Here is a 20,637-nt window from a genome sequence, read left to right on the forward strand (position 1 = left end):
TATATCTATTTTTTTCAGGTCCTCTTTTATATCTTTCAATAAAATTTTAGTTTCTTAATATATATAGTTTTTAGGTTAAGTATTTTGTGGTGGATTTTATTTGCTGCTATTGCGAGTGGAGGTTTTTTCTATGTCTTTCTAATTGTTTATTACTAGTATACAGAGTAGCTGTTGAGTTGTGGATATTTATCTTTTATCCAGTTGCTTCATTGAAATTTATTTTTAATCTTTTTTGCTTTTCATTTTGTTTTTTCATTTTGGTAGCTAACCTTAATCATCTATAAATAATAATTTTGTCTCTTTTCTAGTAGCTACTATTGTTGTACACTATACCAGTGAGAATTTTGGGACCAGTGGTAAATGATGATGTTTCTTGTTTGGCTCCTGATTTCAGTGAGAATGCGTCAAGTGGTATTTCACTGTTAATGACATTATTGCTTGTTGATTTGACAGGGTTTTTTTTTTTTAATTAAGAAACTGCATTTATTTCGAGTTTGTGTTTTTTAAAATTATGAATGTATACTGAATTTTAGCAAATGTCTTTTTAGTATTTATGGAGATGATTTTATTCTTCCTTATTTGACCAATTGGTATACTGTATTGTACTAATTTCCTAAAATTAAACTGTCCCTTGTTTATCCATTATTCAACAAATATTTGTTGAGTGCCTTCTATTTGTCAGGCACTTTTGTAAGTGCAGAATCAGTACAGAACGACAAAGATAAAGTTGCTGCTCCTACTTTGGTTCTTGCTTCTCTGCAATTCAGTACTAGTGTCACACAGATACCTATAATTCAATCATTCATTCTATAAAAATATGACAATTTTTTATGTGCCAGGAACTACACTAGGCTCTAGGGATATAGCAGAAAGCAGTACAGTCATGATACTTTAAGGATTTTAATATAGGAAATAGACTTTAAACTGATAAGATGTAGATAATTGTAGTTTTTTTTGTTTGTTTGCTTGTTTGTTTTTTTGAGATGGAGTCTTGCTCTGTTGTCCAGGCTGGAGTGCAGTGGTGCCATCTTGGCTCACTGCAAGCTCCGCCTCCCGGGTTCACACCATTTTCCTGTCTTGGCCTCCCGAGTAGCTGGGACTACAGGCGCCCGCCACCACGCCTGGCTAATTTTTTGTGTTTTTAGCGGAGACGGGATTTCACCATGTTAGCCAGGATGGTCTCGATCTCCTGACCTCGTGATCTGCCCACCTCGGCCTCCCAAAGTGCTGGGATTACAGGCATGAGCCACTGTGCCCGGCCCAGATAATTGTAGTTTTAATAAATGCTCTTGAGGAAAAGTACTAAGAGTTTATGAGAGGAGTAAGTATATTAGGAGGGTGGTCAGGGAAGACCTCTTTGAAGAATTGACATTTAAATTGAGACCAGAGGGGCCAAGTAAGAGGCAGGTTAAGATGGGAGAGAGAGAAGAATTTACCAGCTAAAGGGAATCGCAAGGTTCCAGGCTGGGAAGTAGCTTGACACTTTCTTTGAAGTGATAGAAGACCAGGGTGCCTGAAACAGGTCTTGGGCACCAAGGTAAGAAAAACAGGCTAGGGGGCAGATCTGGCAGGATCTTGTAAGCCTTGTATTAAATCTGAATTTTGAGATTTCAAAAATGAGAATCATATGAAGGATTTTATGCTGGGGTGTCATCATTTGCATGGAAGCAGCAAGACCAGTTAGGAGGCTGTTTCCGTAGTATAAGCTAGAGAGTGTGGTGGCATTAGTAATGAAGAGAAGCAGTCAGACTTGATAGATGTTTTTGGAGGTAAAATCCATAGGAATTGGTTTGGGCGTAAAGGGTGAGAGGAAGTGTCAAGGATGAATCTCGGGTTTCTGACATGACTGTGGATGATGGTACCATTTGTAGAAATAAGAACACTGCAGAAAGAATGAGTTTTCCTTAAGGGGGAAGGGTCATGAATTTAGTTTTAGTCATGTTTAGTTTGAGATTTTTTTTTTTTTTTTTTGAGATGGAGCCTCGCTCTTATTGCCCAGGCTGGAGGGCAGTGGCGCGATCTCAGCTCACTGCAACCTCCGCCTCCCGGGTTGAAGCTATTCCCCTGCCTCAGCCTCGTGAGTAGCTGGGGATTACAGGCACCCGCCACCATGCCCAGCTGATTTTTGTACTTTCAGTAGAGACGGGGTTTTGCCTTATTGGCCAGGCTGGTCTGGAACTCCTGACCTCAGGTGATCTGCCCACCTCGGCCTTCCAAAGTGCTGGGATTAACAGGCATGAGCCACCTCACCCAGCTGAGATTTTTTTTGAGACACCTGAGTGTAGATGATAAATTGGCAAGTGAATGTATGCATCTGAATCTCAGAAGAAAGTCATCTGGGTCACTAGCACGTAGATGATATTCAAAATCATAAGAGATGATGTGATTGTGTGTGGACTGTGCTATCCAATACAGTAGCCACTGGCTACATGTGCCTATTTAAAATAATTAGAAATAAAATGAGAAATTCAGTCCCTCAGTTGCAGTAGTCACATATCAAGTTGTTAGCTACCATATTGGACAGCACGGTTTAGAGCATGCCCATAGTCACAGAAAGTCCCATTGGACAATACTGGTATAGAATGAGAAAAAAGATTTATGTTTGAACTTGAGGAACTCCATTTTCTAAATGTTAGATAGAAGAAGAGATACTTCAAAGGGCACTCAAAATTAGTGATGAGAAACTAGATGAGTATGGTATCATAGAAGCTTTTGGAAGAGATTGTATCAAGCCCTGATTAACTGTTGATTTCTGCTAATAGGTCTAATAAGATGACTGAAGAATATCCATGGGATGGAGGTTATTGGTGAACTTAAAGCAATTTCAGATAAGTAGTGGGTGTGGAAGTCATATTGGAATGGATTCAAGTGAGAAATGGGAGGTCTGTGACTGTGTGTCTTTTAAAGAAACATGACTGGAGGGGAATATAGAGATGGACTGGAATTGGAGGGAAATCTGAGATCCAGGAAGATTTTTGTTTTTCAGATGAGAAGGACTTAGAACACGATTATGTGCTAATGTGGAGGAGCTAGTGAAAGAGAAAGCGTTAAGGATATGGGGGTGTGTCTAGGGATTAGTTGTGAGTAAGATTACTGAGAGAATCAGAGGGGTTGTAATTCAAAATGAAGGAGGCTTGATAGGAGGGATCTTCTTCCTTATATCAGTAGGGAAAGGATGAGATGAGTACAAATACAGATAAGTTTCCATGTGATAGCTTTATTTTTTTCTCTGAAGTATGAGCTGAAGCATTCTGCTTAGAATAAGAGGGCTCAGGAAGATGGGGGATCCAAATTTTGAGGATAAATGAGTAGGTGTGAAACAGTTGTTTCAGATAGTAGTAGGAGACTGATTGACTGTAGGAACTTAGGTTGCTTCCTATGATAGAGGACCCAGTTGAGATTGGCAATGAGGAATGTATAATGATAGCCATCTGGTTGTGGGTGTGCATATTTACCCCCTCTGGTTGTTCAGGTATAAGTACAGAAAGGCAATTAGTTGGATTTCTGGGGGTTGGTATTTAGCCGGGTAGGTGCCACGGAAGAACAGAGGTAAGGCAGTTCTGGGTTTTTGCAGAGTGTAATGATAGCATCTGTTTGATAAAAGGGGAAGTGAGAGCAGGAAGAGGCTGACGGATAGTAAGAAAACAGAGAAATCAATGGGCTGGAGGTTCCCATCAGATTAAAAAAAAAAAAAACAGTTACAATGGGGATAATGAGCAAGTAAGTTGGAAGGAATAACATGTCAGGGTGGGATATTTGAATTAGAGGTTTATGAAGTGGTGGCGTTTCTATGATGACAAAATCCAGGGTATAACTGAGAGGGTCCCAGTAGCAACTGAGGAAGTGGTGGCTGAGGTGGAGGGGGAATGTCATTGGATGAGGAAGTTGAAGGTGTTGACTGGGTTTTCTGTGCTAATTTTAAAGGGACCCAAAATTAATGGCAGGAGATCGAGTGGAGAGAGAGTCTTATGAGCCAGGTATTGTATCTTGGATTCTGAAGTTTCTGGGAGGATGGTGCATGAACTTGTAGAGGAAAGGGAGGAAATGGTAGATCCCAATGGATGAGCCTCAAAGGAGAAAGGATTTTGCCTGAGGGAGAAGGAGAAAGAGTAGTCTGATGGTGTTATTAGGACAAATAAAGACACCAACTCAAAATTACTTCAGGTGTGAGAGAATATAAACAGACTCCATTAAGAGGGTTAGGCCAGGCGCGGTGGCTCACGCCTGTAATCCCAGCACTTTGGGAGGCCGAGGCGGGCGGATCACGAGGTCAGGAGTTTGAGACTAGCCTGGCCAACATGGTGAAACCGGGTCTGTACTAAAAATACAAAAATTAGCTGGGCGTGGTCGTGCGTGCCTGTAATCCCAGCTACTCAGGAAGCTGAGGCAGGAGAATCACTTGAACCCGGGAGGTGGATGTTGCAGTGAGCCAAGATCGCGGCATTGTACTCCAGCCTGGGCAGTAGAGACTCCTTCTCAAAAAAAATAAATAAATAAATAAAAAATAAATAAATAAATAAATAAATAAAAATAAGAGGGTTGTAGGAGAAGTGCTCCTCCTAGGGACCAGCCAGTTTTGCGGTTGACTCTGAATTTTAATGTGAACATATGGTCAGATCACTCGGAAACTACGAGTGCCTGGGCTTCACCTCCAGAGGTTCTGTTTTAATTGTCCTGGAGTGGGGCCTGGGTTCAATATTGTTTTTAAAGTGCCTCTGGTGGCCGGGCACAGTGGCTCACACCTGTAATCCCAGCACTTTGGGAGGCCAAGGTGGACGGATCACGAGGTCAGGAGTTCGAGACCAGCCTGACCAACGTGGTGAAACCCGATCTCTACTAAAAATACAAAAATTAGCCGGACATGGTGGCGGGCACCTGTAATCCCAGCTACTCAGGAGGCTGAGGCAGGAGAATTGCTTGAACCCGGGGGACGAGGTTGCAGTGAGCCGAGATCACGCCACTGTGTTCCAGCCTGGGCAACAGAGCGAGACTCTGTCTCAAAAAATAAATAAAAACAAAAATAAAGTGCCTCTGGTAATTTTAATGCATGCATAGTTGAGAACTACTGAGAGATGCAGAGAATATTCAGATGAAGTTGAGGATGTAGGAGTGTTTGCAGATCACAGAGGTCCAGAAGGTTTTAGGATGGACAAGAAGAGTAGAAGGTTGAGTCTTGAGGTAATTTGTTCTCTTTCTCAAGCAACATGGTGAGGGAGCATCCAGTGTTATTTTGTAAGCAATTTCTGGAATCTTCTGGCCCATTAAGTAGGTCAGTTATATATTTGCTAAAATATGTCTTTCAAGAATTGTGTGTTTGTGTGTGTGTGAGAGATAATAAGGGTTTTTGTTCTAAATTTATGTCAGATAGAAACTACTCTTTGAAAACCACATTTAGTATAAATAATCTGAGAAAGAAAGGACTTGTTAAACCCTGAAGGAGTTTTCCCTATATCTTCATGGCTGCTATAATTGACACTTTTTTCCTTCCCTCTCTTTTTTCCTCTCTACAGTGGCACCCTCATTAAATTTTCTTATCCGTAGTCTATTTGGGTGCCTTCTTTCACATTTTTCTCCATTTTTATCTCTTTTCTTCTAATTAATTATTTTCCTTTTTGTAACTCATTTTACAAAGACAGAGAGAAGAAGAAATGCAGAGGACAAAAAGCCAAAGGTTCAGAAGTGGATTTCCACCATAAAAAACTAGGATTTTCGTTTCATTTTCTCATGAATTTGTTATTTACACGTGGTAAAGAGTCCAGTTCATCAGTCATTAAATACCTTCTGTCTGTGAAGTCTGATGTTACTGTCACCAGTAGAGTGACCAGCAAGCCTTATTTGCCTGGGACTTTCCCAGTCTTAGCATTGGAAGTCCTGAGTCCTAGGAAGCCTCTGAGTGCCATACAATGCTGGGACAGTTGGTCACCCTACACTCCTAAAAGTGCTGGGTTCGCTGTATGTGCACCCTGCATGTGTACCCTGCCTCTTGCCCTTAAGGAGCTTGTAGTTTCCAGAGGCATGAGAAAATAACCTATGTAATAAATCAGTTACAATAAGAATAGAAACAAGTACATAGGTTTCCTGGATCACCACATCCAAACAGTTGATATAGATGATAACTATAGGGCATCAGAAAAGGGGAGACAATATGTTATACACATAAGAAATTAAAGCCCTAGCTAACTTTGCTTCTAATTCTCCTAGTTTCCAATTGGCTGTACTTGAACCAAACCACTTCTGAGCATAGGTCATTATATTGTTTTTGTATGTTTATTAAAGACATACATTTTAAACTTGAGGTAATGAGTTGTAGATGCTTCTTTTCAGAATACTTCAAACCAGTATCACTATTTTTAAGTTATTTTGTAAATTTAGTCTGTACTTATGGACAAACCATCCTACTTCTTTTATTCCCTTCATGCTTCAGATACTCTGACAATGTGATCTGGACTTGAAATGGTAGGAATTTCCAGCTAAGGAATGGGAGGGAGGGTGATTGAGGAATTTACCTTTTGCTAGAATTTGAAGGTCCCTGCTTTGATGTCTGAGAGATAGATCAGAACGCAGGAAAGTATAATTTTAGTATGTGTCATATCCTTAGATCGGGCTGCTCATGGACACAGTTCATCAGCCTTAGGAGTTCTCACTTCCCTTAGGGTTCCCTCTCTGCATCACCCCTTCCACCACCGTCATACTGACTCTCTTGATCTTGTATGTGTGCTTCCTATATTAGAGATCTGGAATATTTGTGATCTGGACCTTCTTCTGTTAACCTGATAAGTTGAGAATATGATCCCAGTAAGACATTTTATCCCATAGCAGTATATGTATGGATTTCAATTCTTTTTAGGTGGCTGCAAAATTCGGGTTCAGGGAGACTGGATCAGAGAGCGCCGCTTTGAAATCCCTGATGAGGAACACTGTTTGAAGTTCCTCTCAGCTGTCCTTGCTGCTCAGAAAGGTAACTAGAGACTCAGCGATTTTCTTTCTTCTATTTCAACGGGAGTGAAATTCTGACATGCTGATACAGAGGAAAGTGGCCATTGGCAAAATACCTCACCCTTTAAGCCCTGATAGCTGATTTTTTTTTTCTTCAGGAGTGAACACAGGGATAGGTTAGGGAAAAAATCTGCCCAGCTTTAAGGACACTAGGCAAGTTTTCAGAATATTCAGTGTCATGGCAAGCACAGCTTACCATAGACTATAATTCTCCTTCTGCCCCTAGATGACCCCAGAGCTCCCCTCATTTCCCTTAGTTTCTTCCACTGTATCCAAAAATGGTGCTGGCCCCTGCATATAAGGAATGTTGAAAGAATGGCTTTTGGCTATAGTAAATTCTACTCAATGAAAGACTTCCCAGTTTCTGACCATGAACCTTATCTCTCTAGCTCAGTCACAACTTCTTGTTCCAGAGCAAAAGGACTCATCTAGCTGGTACCAGAAATTAGACACTAAGGACAAACCTTCTGTTTTTTCAGGTACTAAAAAGTTCCTGGTTTCCTTGTTGCTATGGTCATTGCAGAGTCAGTAGATTTTGTCAGGCCAAATATGGTGATGTAGATTAAAGCCAATGTCAGACACATTCTCCTGCAGAGTAGTTTTATCAAGTCCAGGCCCACTGACCAGTGTTCACTCCTTATCCTTTCTGTAGCATGGTAGCTGTTCAGGAGCCAGCTTAGCAGGGTGGTAGAAAGTACAAGCTCGAGAGCCAGACAGCCTGGATTTGAATCCCAAGTCAAGGACTTACTAGTTATACAACCTTCATCAAGTTACTCAACAACTCTGAACTTCCATTTTCCTTTCTGTAATATGGGAAGATTTTTAATACTACTACCTTCTTGGGGTTTTTGTGATGATTAAGTGAGATAATGATATATTCCCTTACTCTCAACCAGGCATTGTGCTCAGTCTTCAATAAATGTTAGCTATTACTAGTCTGTTCCAAGTTCTTACAAACTTCTATTGTTCTAGTTAGTATATCAGTGCTTCAGGGATAGGTGTGCTTCTTCGAACTCCAATCCAAGTAATTTCTACCCTTATGATAGTTTTCTGTTTAGTAACACCACTGATCAAATTGTGATCAAATCAAAGCCCTGTTACCCTGGATATGTTGGATGTTAGATTTTTTCCCTGTTTGACCTTGGGGTCTGTGTCTTTCAGGGCTTCTTGGATTTGAAGACAATTTTTCTTCTATGAATTTGGACAAGAAAATAAATTCACAAAATCAGCCTACTGGGATTCATCGGGAACCCCCACCTCCACCCTCTTCAGTGAATAAAATGTAAGTCCCATGTAAAAACATATTTCCCTTGTAGGAGAATTACAGTTTAAACAATTTTACTTTTGAATCTCTCATTTATTTGCTAGGCTTCCACGTGAAAAAGAAGCTTCTAACAAGGAGCAGCCCAAAGTGACCAACACCATGCGGAAGCTCTTTGTACCAAATACCCAATCTGGGCAGCGGGAGGGTCTCATCAAACATATCCTGGCAAAGCGAGAGAAAGAATATGTCAACATTCAGACTTTCAGGTTAGTGTCTCTTTTGCTTCCTGAGTCTAAAAAGTTAGTATATATAACAGACAGTGGCCTGTTGATATTTAAGACATTAGCCTAAATATGATAAAAAGGAATGGTTGCCTGTTTCAAGCTCCTGTCTCTATGCTGGCCAATAACATGCATATCAGAAATAATGCAGCAGATGCTACAGTTTCCCTTGGATTTTCTTTTTCTTTTTTTTTTTTTTTTTTTTTTTTTTTTTTTTTTGTGAGTCAGGGTCTCTCTTTGTCACCCAGGCTGGAGAGCAGATCATGGCTCACTGTAGCCTCAACCTCTCAGTCCTAAGCAATCCTCCCACCCCAGCCCTGCAAGTAGGTGCGACTACAGGTGCACACCACCACATCCAGCTAATTTTTGTATTTTTTATAGAGACTGGGTTTCACCATGTTGCCCAGGCTGGTCTCAAATTCCTGAGCTCAGGCAATCCACCCGCCTCGGCCTCACAAAGTGTTAGGATTACAGGCTTGAGCCACCTTTCTTGACCTTCCCTTGGATTTTCTAACTACTAATAATGCCATGTCTACTGATGTCTCTATTGAGTCCTAGAGAACCAAATCAAGGTCACATGTACTAGAGAATTTTTCCCTAGCACATTCCATAAGCAAGCGTGTTTATATATCTGACCTGTTTTTTTTTTCAGCCAATATTAGAAAATTAAAGTCCACCATTACCACTAGCTCTTAATTTACTTACTTTGGTAAATAAAGAAAGTTTCATCCAGTCCTCTTGATTGGGAGGTCTATCTTGGATTCGTTCATCTGTATTATTTTTTATCTCATCTTTACTAGTTGACATCTTCTTTTCTGGACCTGTGTGTGTATGCTGCATGTGAGGTACCATGTGGCATGTATCGCCAATGCATGAAGCAACACCACCTTTCTTTGTTATTCATGAGTAGAATGTACCCTTCTAGTCCAAGATTCTAGTCCCATCTGCTATCCTGTCATACCTCATTTATTCTAATTCAGTCATAACTATATCACTATGCTAAAACTTCTAGTTCCTCATATTCCCCACTATGCTTATATTTGTGTGTCAACAGTTAAGACAGTCATGAGTTTTCCCTTCTGCTTTCCCCTTTAATACTACGTCTGCCTCATCAGAATTTCCTACACAGATGTCCTTGTAATCCTTCAGGAAGTGAGTTTCTGGAGTCACCTATAGCCCCTTATAGAACATTTATCCATATTTGACTAGCTTACAGCATGAAGATACCTCTTTCCCATCCATAAGCTCTCCTTTCAAGTATGAGTTTGGATGGAGCTTAATTGAAAGGAAATGTGGTATAGCAATTACCTTTGCATTTTTTAAAAATAAAGACTTGGTTTCCTTCTGTAGTTTTACTTAATGTAAAATTTAGAGAAAATCCACTGCCTTTGTGTTCTAGATGCAAAAGATCTTTCTTACATATGTGGCAAAACATTTTGAGGAATTATGTTAGCATATTGTGAACATACCTTTGTATGGAAGCGAAAAGAAAGACCTTCTGTTGGTTTATACTTGATCTTTGTTTTCAAATTATCTTTTCATTTTATGTATTAGATTTTTTGTTGGAACTTGGAATGTGAATGGCCAGTCTCCAGATAGCGGGTTAGAACCTTGGCTGAACTGTGATCCCAATCCTCCTGATATCTACTGCATTGGGTAAAGAACACTTCTGGAATTTCCTTTTGGCTATATGTTTGGTGTTCGTTTACATGATGTTTTGCCTTTTTTAAAAAAGACTGTTTTAAAAAATACTGTAGACTATACATGAGAGTTAACTTGCGGGTCAAATTTGTGAGAACAGAAAGGAACAGATACCTAAAATGGTGTAAGGAAGCATCTAATTTTCTTGAAACCCATAGGAATCTATATATTCTGCATAGAAACTAAGACTTGAGGTCGGTTCTAACAGTGACAGTTCCTAGGATATAAGAGCAAAGCTCTACTGTTATCCTCTGTGGGAGGTATTTTGATTTATTTTTTGCATAGCTTATGAATGTACTTGTGGGAATTCTTTATAAAAGAAAGCTACTTGTTCTTACTAATCACCTGGGTGAACAGAGCAGTTCTATAAAATTTATCTCTCTCCCATCTTTTTTTCATCTAATGTTTCAACATATGGGACAGGAGGTAGCCAGAGATAATTATGGGATATGTATAGATCTCACATCCCTTTTTTCCTCAGATTCCAAGAGCTGGACTTGAGCACAGAAGCCTTTTTCTACTTTGAATCTGTGAAGGAACAAGAATGGTCCATGGCTGTAGAGAGAGGTTTGCATTCCAAAGCCAAGTATAAGAAAGTAAGCCGCATTAATTATCTTTTTAAGTATATGACTAAATAGGGCTCACCGGGAGTTATTCCATTATCTACAACTTGTTCCAAAAGTATAGTTTAATTGAATTCTTCTCTGTGTGTAATACTGGGATAGGGCAGATTGATCATTCATCCTTATTTCCTAGAAAAAAAAAATCCCTAAGCTTTCTGATACTATATTTTCATTGCTTAGATAGCTTTTAGGGGAAAAAAAGAATTTTATTATTCTTGTATCAATACGTAGTTTGAAATAATTACATATAAGATTTCTGATTTATGCAATAAAACTTGAAGATTTAGATTACTCACTGACATGGTCAGAATTGAATGCTTTACAGAAAAGCAATATGAAACGTGGGCGCATGGTGCATGTGTTGCAATCAGAGCAAGAATAGAAGTGGTGTGGAATTTGAACGAGTTCTAAACTTGGTTTTAAGTTAAGAGGAGAGTTGACTTTAGCAAGATGGGCCAATTTGTTTGTCTTTAGAAGGTATGTGGTAGAGGCATTTAGCTACCAGAAGAGTTAATTACAGGGCTATCATACTAAGCTCTCTAAAAGAAGTAATGTGAGTAATTTTTCTCTACATCTTCTAACAGTTTATATAGGTAATAAAACTCCTGGGGATGTTATTCCTCTCATATAGGTCCTGACTAATGCATATCTCAGACATATTTCTAGCTGTAGTTCACAAGTTAAAAATAAGTGAAGTAAGAAGGATTGCTGTTTGGTTGATTTCAATTTCTTAGAAAATTAGACATCAGAAACTAGGAAGGAAAGGTGGAAGGAACAAGCTGGGATAGTGGCTTTATTATTTGAACTTTTAATGCTGCTTACTCCTGGTAGGCTAAGAAGTGATTAAAAGAATAGATCTAGAGCTGAAAGTACTCATTGTCCCTCCAGGCTTTTAACTCTTATTGGTCAGTGCCAGATTAGAGCCTCCCCAGAGAATATTGGTTTCCACTTGATGGGGTCCACTGAGAAATTAGAGGATATGAAGTCAGATTTGGGCACTGGTATATCATCTTGATGGAAAATTAGTGGTGGGACATTAGAAATGTGGCAAAGATTGGTATTAACATTAACCTTTTATAACTCCCTGGAACTCATAGGTTCAACTGGTGCGCCTTGTTGGGATGATGCTTCTTATATTTGCCAGAAAGGATCAGTGTCGATATATTCGTGATATTGCTACAGAAACAGTTGGAACTGGAATCATGGGGAAAATGGTGAGTTACTTTGGAAATGAGCTTGATTATTATTCATGTTCATGTAAATAAAGTTCAGTTGCTAGTTCTGTGTACTAATTGAGTAATTACTCTTGCTAACAGGGAAACAAAGGTGGGGTAGCTGTGAGATTTGTATTTCACAACACCACCTTTTGCATTGTCAATTCCCATCTGGCTGCCCACGTGGAGGACTTTGAGAGAAGGAATCAAGATTATAAGGACATTTGTGCGAGAATGAGTTTTGTGGTCCCAAATCAGACCCTCCCGCAATTGAACATCATGAAACATGAGTAAGTGGTTAACTCACCTGTAGCCTTTGAGTAGTGGCTACAGGAGTTTGGATAGTGAAGAGATTAAATGTGGTGAGATACTGTAGAGCTGTGAAGAGTGAAAGATTACCAGTGAGGGATTGGGGTCACAAAGAAGAGAGGGTTTTTGAGTAATAACAGAATCATTGAGGCAGAGAAATTAGACTTGATATCAGAGGAAAGGATAGTTCTATTAGTGGGGCACCTAGAATAATGCTAGAGGGTCTGTAGTTGGAGTCAGTTTTTATTGTTTTTATGATAAAATAGAAATATTCATTGCAAATGTAATAAAAGATAAAATTAGAAGTTAAATTTCCTCATTTCTTATTCTCTACCTAGCCAGTCCCTCTCTCCAAAGGAAACCATTCTTAACAGTTGGGTGTGTAACCTTTTAGATCTGTACTGTCCAATATGACAACCAGTAGCCATATATGGCTGTTAGGTACCTGAAAGTGACTGGTCCAAATTAAGATATGCTGTATGCATAAGCTATATATTGGATTTTAAAGACTTAGGAAAAAGATGTACGATATCTTGATTTCTAAAATATTGATCACATGTTGAAATAATTTGGATATATTGAGTAAAATGAAATGTATTGATATTTTCACTTTTTTTTTTCTTTTTAAATGCAGCTACTAGAAAACTTAAAATTATGTTGTGAGGTGCATTATAATTCTATTAAATAGCACTATTCTAGCGTTTTGTCTGTTCACATACAAACACACACATAGGTACTTGGTGTATAAGACTGTATTATTCTATTTATTGTGGATTCCTTTCCAAGCCAGTATATGTAGATCTACATTATTCTTTTTAATGGCTGTGCTTATTAAAAATGGGGGCAGCAGAGGGAGGTCAGTGAAGAATGGGATTTAATAAGCATAGAAGCAGAGATGTGTTGAGGAGTAGATGTGGTGGTAGAAAATGATTAGTTTTAAAGAAATTAATATAGAGAGTAGAGTCATTGGGGAAAGAGGAGGAAAGAGTAGGGATATTCAACTATTTTCCATAATGTCTCAATAATTAGGATCATGTGGAATTCTATTTCACAGTGGTAAAGTCAAGTCCCTAAAATGTATGGTCATGAAGTTGCCATGAAATTCCATAAATTTATTTTCCCAGATTCCATAAATTTCATGTTGCATTTGAGATTGTCAGAATGACCCATTGGGAACTTGAGATCACTCAACAGGAGAGTCCATTTTGATGTGTTAATTGCATTGTCTCCCTTTGTGGGGCTCTCAGCACATCTAAGGGCCTGTTGCTGTTATTGGGAGCTGAGGATCCCATGGAATGCCAGTCTCCTTCCTGCCTGTAACTTGGGCAATGGTAGTCCGATCAGGCTTCACTAGAGAGCCCTGGACCTACTTTTCTTAGTGGGTCCTGCCTGGGAGAGCTGTCACTCAGACCATGCAGACCTTAGTGGAGAACCTGCAGGACTTCACGACTCTGAGAGGCAGAAAACGTTCGGGTTCTCTTCCCCTAAAGACCTGGCTAGTAGCCAGGCAAAATTTTGAAGCTAGTCCAGCAAATAAACTGCATGCTTCTCAGTCCATTAACTCCTTGGCTTCTGAATCCCATACATAATATTTCCCATTTTCATTCTTCATGTATAGAGTCCTCTTCTCCCACCTATTTTGTAATCCATTGTCTCTCTCAGGTGTTGATAGTAGTTGCCCTCAAAGGATTAGTTACAACTTTAAACCCCTTGTGAGACAGTGGTGAGTGAGCCTTTATCAATAATCTACCCATTTTTCTTCTCTCCATCCTTCTCTGTTTTTTTTATGCTAATCACTACTTCTGTTCATACATTTTTTTGATCCTTAGTGTTGTCATTTGGTTGGGAGATTTGAATTATAGACTCTGCATGCCTGATGCCAATGAGGTGAAAAGTCTTATTAATAAGAAAGACCTTCAGAGACTCTTGAAATTCGACCAGGTAAGTAAAGTTTCATTTTATAGGAACTTTCCTAGATGGGAGATGAGATTGTTAGAGTTATGGGAGGTATATCTTACTCTAGGGAGTGATGGAAACGTCTTACTGTCTTGTGAAAACAGTGTGACTAGTGATGCATTGACTACATACAAGATTTGTAGTGCTTTTATTAAGTGCTTGGATGGGATGAGGGAAGATAACATTAGTGATAAAAAGTAAATACAACATTTATTCAAAATGTCTTTATCATTAAGAGATTTCAGAGATTTGTATAAATGAGTTGGTGAATGGGTGGGGTTAATTGGAGAACACTTCCTGGAGGAAGCGGGCCTTCAGCTATGTTGATGTGGTTTGGCAGATGGAACAGTGAAAACTGTTCTATGATTACTTGGCAGGCTGAAGAACAGCTTGGAGGTAAAAGAGGGAGGCCCTGTCAGGGGAATTGGGAAGTACAGAAAAGAAGTTTGTCTGGGATCAACAGCATAGGCTATGGGCTCATGGTAGATGATAAGTTGAAGCTAGCTGGTATTTAAAACCTGCAGAAAAAGCATTGAGCCGGTAACATTTACATAAAACCTGATATTCAAGAACGTGGTTTCCATATATTTGAAGCAGTAAATTTGCCTCAGAACCTGGCATGTGACTTGAATTTTTACTTCAACATATGTATACTGGCTGCTAAAAGTGAATGCTTCTTATTGAGGGAAGAAAATGTTTTGACTTCATTCGAATAATCTTTAAATCGTTATGAGAGCCTTTTCAGCCTTCAGACGTAGCCAACATTCAGGTGATTTGCAGCAGAATGGTTTTTGTAGTGAGCCATTCTTGTCTATGTCTGCCTTCACATTGTGGTTGGCTGGCACATTTCTTTGCTTTTTCTTTATTCTGCCTCCAAAAGGGGTACATTTAGGATAAATTCTGAGTCTTATATAACTCTGGTAAAATATTTGAGTGAGGATCTTTCAAAACAATTGGAAACTATTCGCTGAATTTGGTTTGCGGAATTATTCATTCAACATTTGTGTGCTTTTTCTTTAAATTAAAATTGTGCTGGGTGGTTTCTGCCCAGCTCCAAGGAACTTACAATTATTCAGATTTCATTTTTCCATTTTACCCTCTGCCACTATGAGCAATAAAAGAATAGTGATGTGCTAATAACAGGCATCCTATCTGAGGGTGAGTTTAGATGCTGTGGGAATGCTGAGATTTAATTCATAAGGTATAGAAATTTCATTTATATACTCTCACTACAGTTGTAAAGGTTGTGGAACTAGATACTTTGAAATGGGAACAGTGGCTTATCAACCTGATCATCTCTTATATTAAGATAGTGTTATCCTGCTTATTTGATGCTTCTTTCTATCTGTAGCTAAATATTCAGCGCACACAGAAAAAAGCTTTTGTTGACTTCAATGAAGGGGAAATCAAGTTCATCCCCACTTACAAGTATGACTCTAAAACAGACCGGTGGGATTCCAGGTAAAGTAATAAGAACCTTCTCACGGAAGAGGTTAAGGCTTGATCTTATTTCTGACCCTCCATATTGGTAAGGGGCTAGGAATTTTTTAGGCCATGCCATAAGCAGATATATAAACCTAATGGCTCAGTGCCTCAGTGCTATTATAGAACAATAAGAGTGTTTCATTTATCTGTACTCAAAGGTGAGCCTATCTTAGGGAAGTTATTACTTATATGTCAAGATTGTTGAAGTTTTATGGGCTACCTACAGTGCCTTATTTCTCTCACCTCAGCACACTTGCTTAAATTTTTGCCTTCCTGCTTTTGCCTTTGTTTCTTACCTATTATCTGTTCTGGCTCTTTTCTTTTCCCAAACTACTCAGCTATTTAACTCAGGATACCAGAAGGCCAAAACAAAGCCATGAAAGGTTCTTCTAGCACCAGTAGCTCTCAATCCTTAAAAGACTTTAGAATCCCTTAAAGAACTTCAAAAAATACTGATGCTTGGACCTAATATCTGCCACAGCTGAAGAACACTGAGAACCACTGTTTAGTAGACCCTTTTGATTTCCTAATCATCCTAGTAAAGTGCCCCCAGTAAGTTCTTAGTGAGTATTTGTCCTCTACCTACTATCTCTTTTCTTTTCTTTTCCTTTCCTTTTTTCTTTTTCTTTTCTTCTTTTTCTTCTTTTTCTTTCTTTTTCTTTCTTTTTCTCCTAGCTGGCTGAGCACAGAAACTTGAAAGAGAAAGAATCCCCACTCATGTTCAGCTGTTTTGAACTCTGAGAGTACTGGCATGGGTGGGGAGTCGTTATTCCTATGCTCCTAGGTAACTGGCCAGCAAATGAAGTGATACTGTTAGATCTTGTACGCTTTGCCATGTTTGTTTCACTCACCTGACTTTAGAGTCAGCTGCAGAGCTACTGATGAGAAATATCTGTGTCACCTTCTGGATCAGGTGCACAAGGTGTTGCTTGTTTTAATAGAATGATGAATAGGTTCTTTTTCCCTACCCTTGGTATTCTGTGGACTGAGATTTGCTCAGACTTGCATGGCTTGATTTTATTTCGTCTCTATTAGAAGAAGCTAGACTTGTCCATAAATGTCTGGTTTAAAGGAGAAATCAATACTGTTATTCCTCTCCAAAGATTAAGCCCAGTCTAGGAAGAGAAAATTGGAGTTTTAGACTTGATTAGTTATCTGTCTGTTGTGAAGTGTTGTTGATGCTCATAGAGTAAAGGAAAAGGAAGTGTTCAAAATATAATCCAAATCTTCTGAGGATATTTTAAGAACGTGCTATTTTCTCCTGTGGTGACATTGTTGAAGATGTACTCCCAATCTTAACAGAACCATTCATTCATTAGATAGCTATTCGTTGAGCACCTACTTTGCACCAGATACCATGCTAGCTGCTAGGAGTTCAGTGGCAAACAAGCAAATACAATCCCTTCACAGAGCTTGCGAGATAGTAGGGAGGATGATAGGGGTTGTTAGGGAGGGAGAAGTACACAGTTCTTTGGGAGCATGTAACAAGAGAGCCTAACCCTGATCTAAACCAGTGTGGTAGGTATTATGTTCTTGTATGATATGTTCTCTTTATAAGTCATTTCTTTACTTACAGTGGGAAATGCCGGGTTCCAGCCTGGTGTGACCGAATTCTTTGGAGAGGAACAAATGTTAATCAGCTTAATTATCGGAGTCACATGGAACTGAAAACCAGTGACCACAAGCCTGTTAGCGCCCTCTTCCATATTGGGGTAAACACTTGTTTGTACATTCATTTATTTGTGTGTTAAGTATCAATTACTAGAGGGTTATTTAGACTCAGAACAGATCAGTAATTCAGCAAGCCATAAATGTTCCATAACCAAATAACCATTTGCAGCATTGAGAGGTTAGTGCCCCTAACCCTCCCAAATGCTGTCCGTATAGCTCTTAATGCTCCAGGCCTTTTAGTGACACAGATGGTGGTAACTTGAGCTTCCTAAAGTAGGTATGCATAATGAAGAGTTAAAAGCTAAGTTTTATCAGATAGTAAGGAAGGGAAACATCAGGAGGGAGATTCTGGGTGGAAGGGTAGAGACAGCAGAAGCAAAGGCGCAGACTGATCAGAATACAACCAACTCTGTATATTGTCTTAAGGGATACAGTGTTATCCCTACACTTATTTTTTCTTTTTTCTTTTTCTTTTCTTTTCTTTTTTTTTTTTTTTTTTTGAGACGGAGTCTTGCCCTATCATCCGGGCTGGAGTGCAGTGGTGTGATCTTGGCTCACTGCATCCTCCTCTTCCCGGGTTCAAGCGATTCCCCTGCATCAGCCTCCCAAAGTGCTGGGATTACAGGCGTGAGCCACCGTGCCCAGCCAATTTTTTCTTTAACTCTGTTCTATCCTGGGCTGCATTAATGGCCAGTTATTTAATTTTCTGTCTGTATTGTGAGTAAAGTTTTTTTCCCATTGTATTTTTAAACTATGTGTTATTGGTATGTAGGTCATATCTTATAATCATGCTGATTTAATTTGTTACAGCCAGTACATTTAGATTATTTCTTGTGGATTTTTCAGATCTGCAGCCCTATAATCTGTCAGAATGTATACAGTGCAGTGCTTAGTAGAATGGGCTTTGTAGTAGACTTCTGGGATTTGCATCCCAGTTCAACCACTTTCTAACTGTGTAACCATGGACAATTTATGTAACATATTTATGCCTCAGTTTCCTCCTCTATTAAGCGTTGGTAATATTGGTACATACTCATGAAGATTAATGAGTTCAGACATGTGAAGAGCATAATGGGATAGGTTTCTTTCCTGTGTGTGTGTGTTGATTTAGGGGGCTTCTGAGATAGATATCACCAACCTGTTTTTTATCCTGCTCCTGTTTTAAGGAAGAAAGACTTTGGGGCTTTTCATTTAAGATCAGAATTAGTTATTTGTCTTAGAATAGATTTTAAATTTTATCAAGACAATCATGACTTGACTTTTGTCCATTTTGAAATTTTAAAATAATAATCATCAATAATAGTAACTGTTCCTCAGCAGCTAGTGGCTGTGTGGCAGGGACTATGTGAGGCAATTTGCACACATCTCATTTACTCCTCACAACAATGCTTTGAGTTAAATATAGTTGATCCTTCAGCAACATGGGTTTGAACTGCACAGATCCACTTATACCCAGATTTTTTCAACCAGATGCAGATGGAAAATACAGTATTCACAGGATGTGAAATCCACGTATAAGGAGGGCCAACTGTGGGACTTGAGTATGCGTGAATTTGATTATACACAGGCAATGCCAGAACCAATCCCCCACAGATCTCAAGGGACAACTGTATTTCCCATTTAACAGATGAGCAGATGGAGAACAGCAAGTTGAAATAACTTATTTAAGAGCATTCAACTAGGAGGAGAGCTGAGATTCCAATCTTAAGTTGGCTTAACTGCCAACTCTGTGCTCTTTCTACTACCCCACAATGCCTCTATAATTCCATAGAACTTGATGAAATATACCTTTAGATAACTTCTTTTAGCCCATCTAATTTCTAGTTTGTACTTGCAGGCTGCCCCTTTTTCTTCATTTGAATTCTCTTAATCCATTTTGAGAGGATATCTTCCTCAAACACTAACCTCTTTGGTTAGATCAGCTATGCCTGGCTTTTTTGTTTGTATTTCTTTTCAAAACCTTCAGATGTTTTTGTTTGTTTGTTTGTTAGTTTTTTGTTTTGTTTGTTTGTTTGTTTTTTTGAGACAGAGTCTCGCTCTGTCACCCAGGTTGGAGTGCAGTGGCGCAATCTTGGCTCACTGCAAGCTCTGCCTCCCAGGTTCATGCCATTCTCTTGCCTCAGCCTCCCGAGTAGCTGAGACTACAGGCGTGCACCACCACGCCTGGCTAATTTTTTGTATTTTTAGTAGAGACGGGGTTTCACCGTGTTAGCCAGGATGATCTCGATCTCCTGACCTTGTGATCCGCCCGCCTCGGCCTCCCAAAGTGCTGAGATTACAGGCATGAGCCACTGCACCCAGCCAACCTTGGGATGTTTTTAAAACTCCGTACACATTAATGCAGGGCTTCTAGTGGGATATTTACATTTTTTTTCAGGCTTCGTGTGTATTTATGTATATCTTTAATAAAGATCTGCATTTTGAGTTTTTAATGATTTTTAAATTATACAGCAATGACAAGTGCTTTTAAAAAAATTAAAAGGAAATTTAAGCAGAATTGACAGATAAGGCAGAAGTTCTTCAATCCCTGTTCTGTCTCCTACTCCCAACTTTGCCTAACCCCCCATTCCCCAGCCAGGCCACTACTCTTAGGAGTTTATATCTTTCTAGACCAGTGCTGTCCAATAGAGCTTTCTGTGATGATGGAAATGTCCTGTATCTGTGCCATCCAGTCCAGTGGCTTCTAGCCGCAGGGGGCTATTGAGTACTTGAAGTGTGGCTAGTGCAACTGAGAACTGAACTTTTAATTTAAAGTAATTTAAATTCAAATTCCCTATGTGGCCAGTCACTATCGTACTGGACAGTGCAGTTCTAGACCTTTGTATATGCTTTTTTGTTCACTCATAGACAAAATACTGATTTGTGTGTGTCTCTATATCATAAACGGTCTTATATGTATGTGTTGGTCTGCAACTTGATTTTTTTTTTAAATCAGCAGTGTGTCTTGGAGAACCTCCCATCTTATTACATAAAGACCTAGCTCATTGTACTTTTTTTCAAATTCCTAATTTTGTCAGTAATTTCCTTTACTAAAATGGATGTGACGGGTTGTGAAATTCTTTGGGGTTCCCCCCCTCGTTATCTTTGATTTGCCATTAAGTGCTGTGATCATGATAACCCGCTGAGAAAAAGTTTGA

General features: G+C 39.2%; 1 protein-coding gene across 24 annotated transcripts in view; it reads left to right on the forward strand.

Annotated features, from left to right (window-relative positions):
- The window catches only part of OCRL (OCRL inositol polyphosphate-5-phosphatase), a 58,670-nt gene that overhangs the window by 17,972 nt on the left and 20,061 nt on the right, over positions 1–20,637 (forward strand). For 17 of the 24 annotated variants that reach the window (XM_054471171.1, XM_054471159.1, XM_054471161.1 and 14 more), the window contains 11 exons: positions 6,848–6,958; positions 7,386–7,475; positions 8,158–8,278; positions 8,365–8,526; positions 10,096–10,197; positions 10,724–10,838; positions 11,963–12,079; positions 12,182–12,369; positions 14,218–14,329; positions 15,696–15,805; positions 17,406–17,541. In XM_054471171.1, coding sequence (XP_054327146.1) covers positions 8,190–8,278; positions 8,365–8,526; positions 10,096–10,197; positions 10,724–10,838; positions 11,963–12,079; positions 12,182–12,369; positions 14,218–14,329; positions 15,696–15,805; positions 17,406–17,541 — 1,131 coding nt within the window. In that variant the 5' untranslated portion in view covers positions 6,848–6,958; positions 7,386–7,475; positions 8,158–8,189. Of the gene's footprint in view, positions 1–2,762; positions 3,978–6,847; positions 6,959–7,385; positions 7,476–8,157; positions 8,279–8,364; positions 8,527–10,095; positions 10,198–10,723; positions 10,839–11,962; positions 12,080–12,181; positions 12,370–14,217; positions 14,330–15,695; positions 15,806–17,405; positions 17,542–20,637 lie in introns of those variants that run through there. The other 7 variants (XM_063660490.1, XM_054471164.1, XM_063660481.1 and 4 more) reach the window with 3 other exon arrangements.

The sequence above is a fragment of the Pongo pygmaeus genome, chromosome X (assembly GCF_028885625.2).
Source record: "Pongo pygmaeus isolate AG05252 chromosome X, NHGRI_mPonPyg2-v2.0_pri, whole genome shotgun sequence".
In the NCBI taxonomy this organism is placed as follows: domain Eukaryota; kingdom Metazoa; phylum Chordata; class Mammalia; order Primates; family Hominidae; genus Pongo; species Pongo pygmaeus.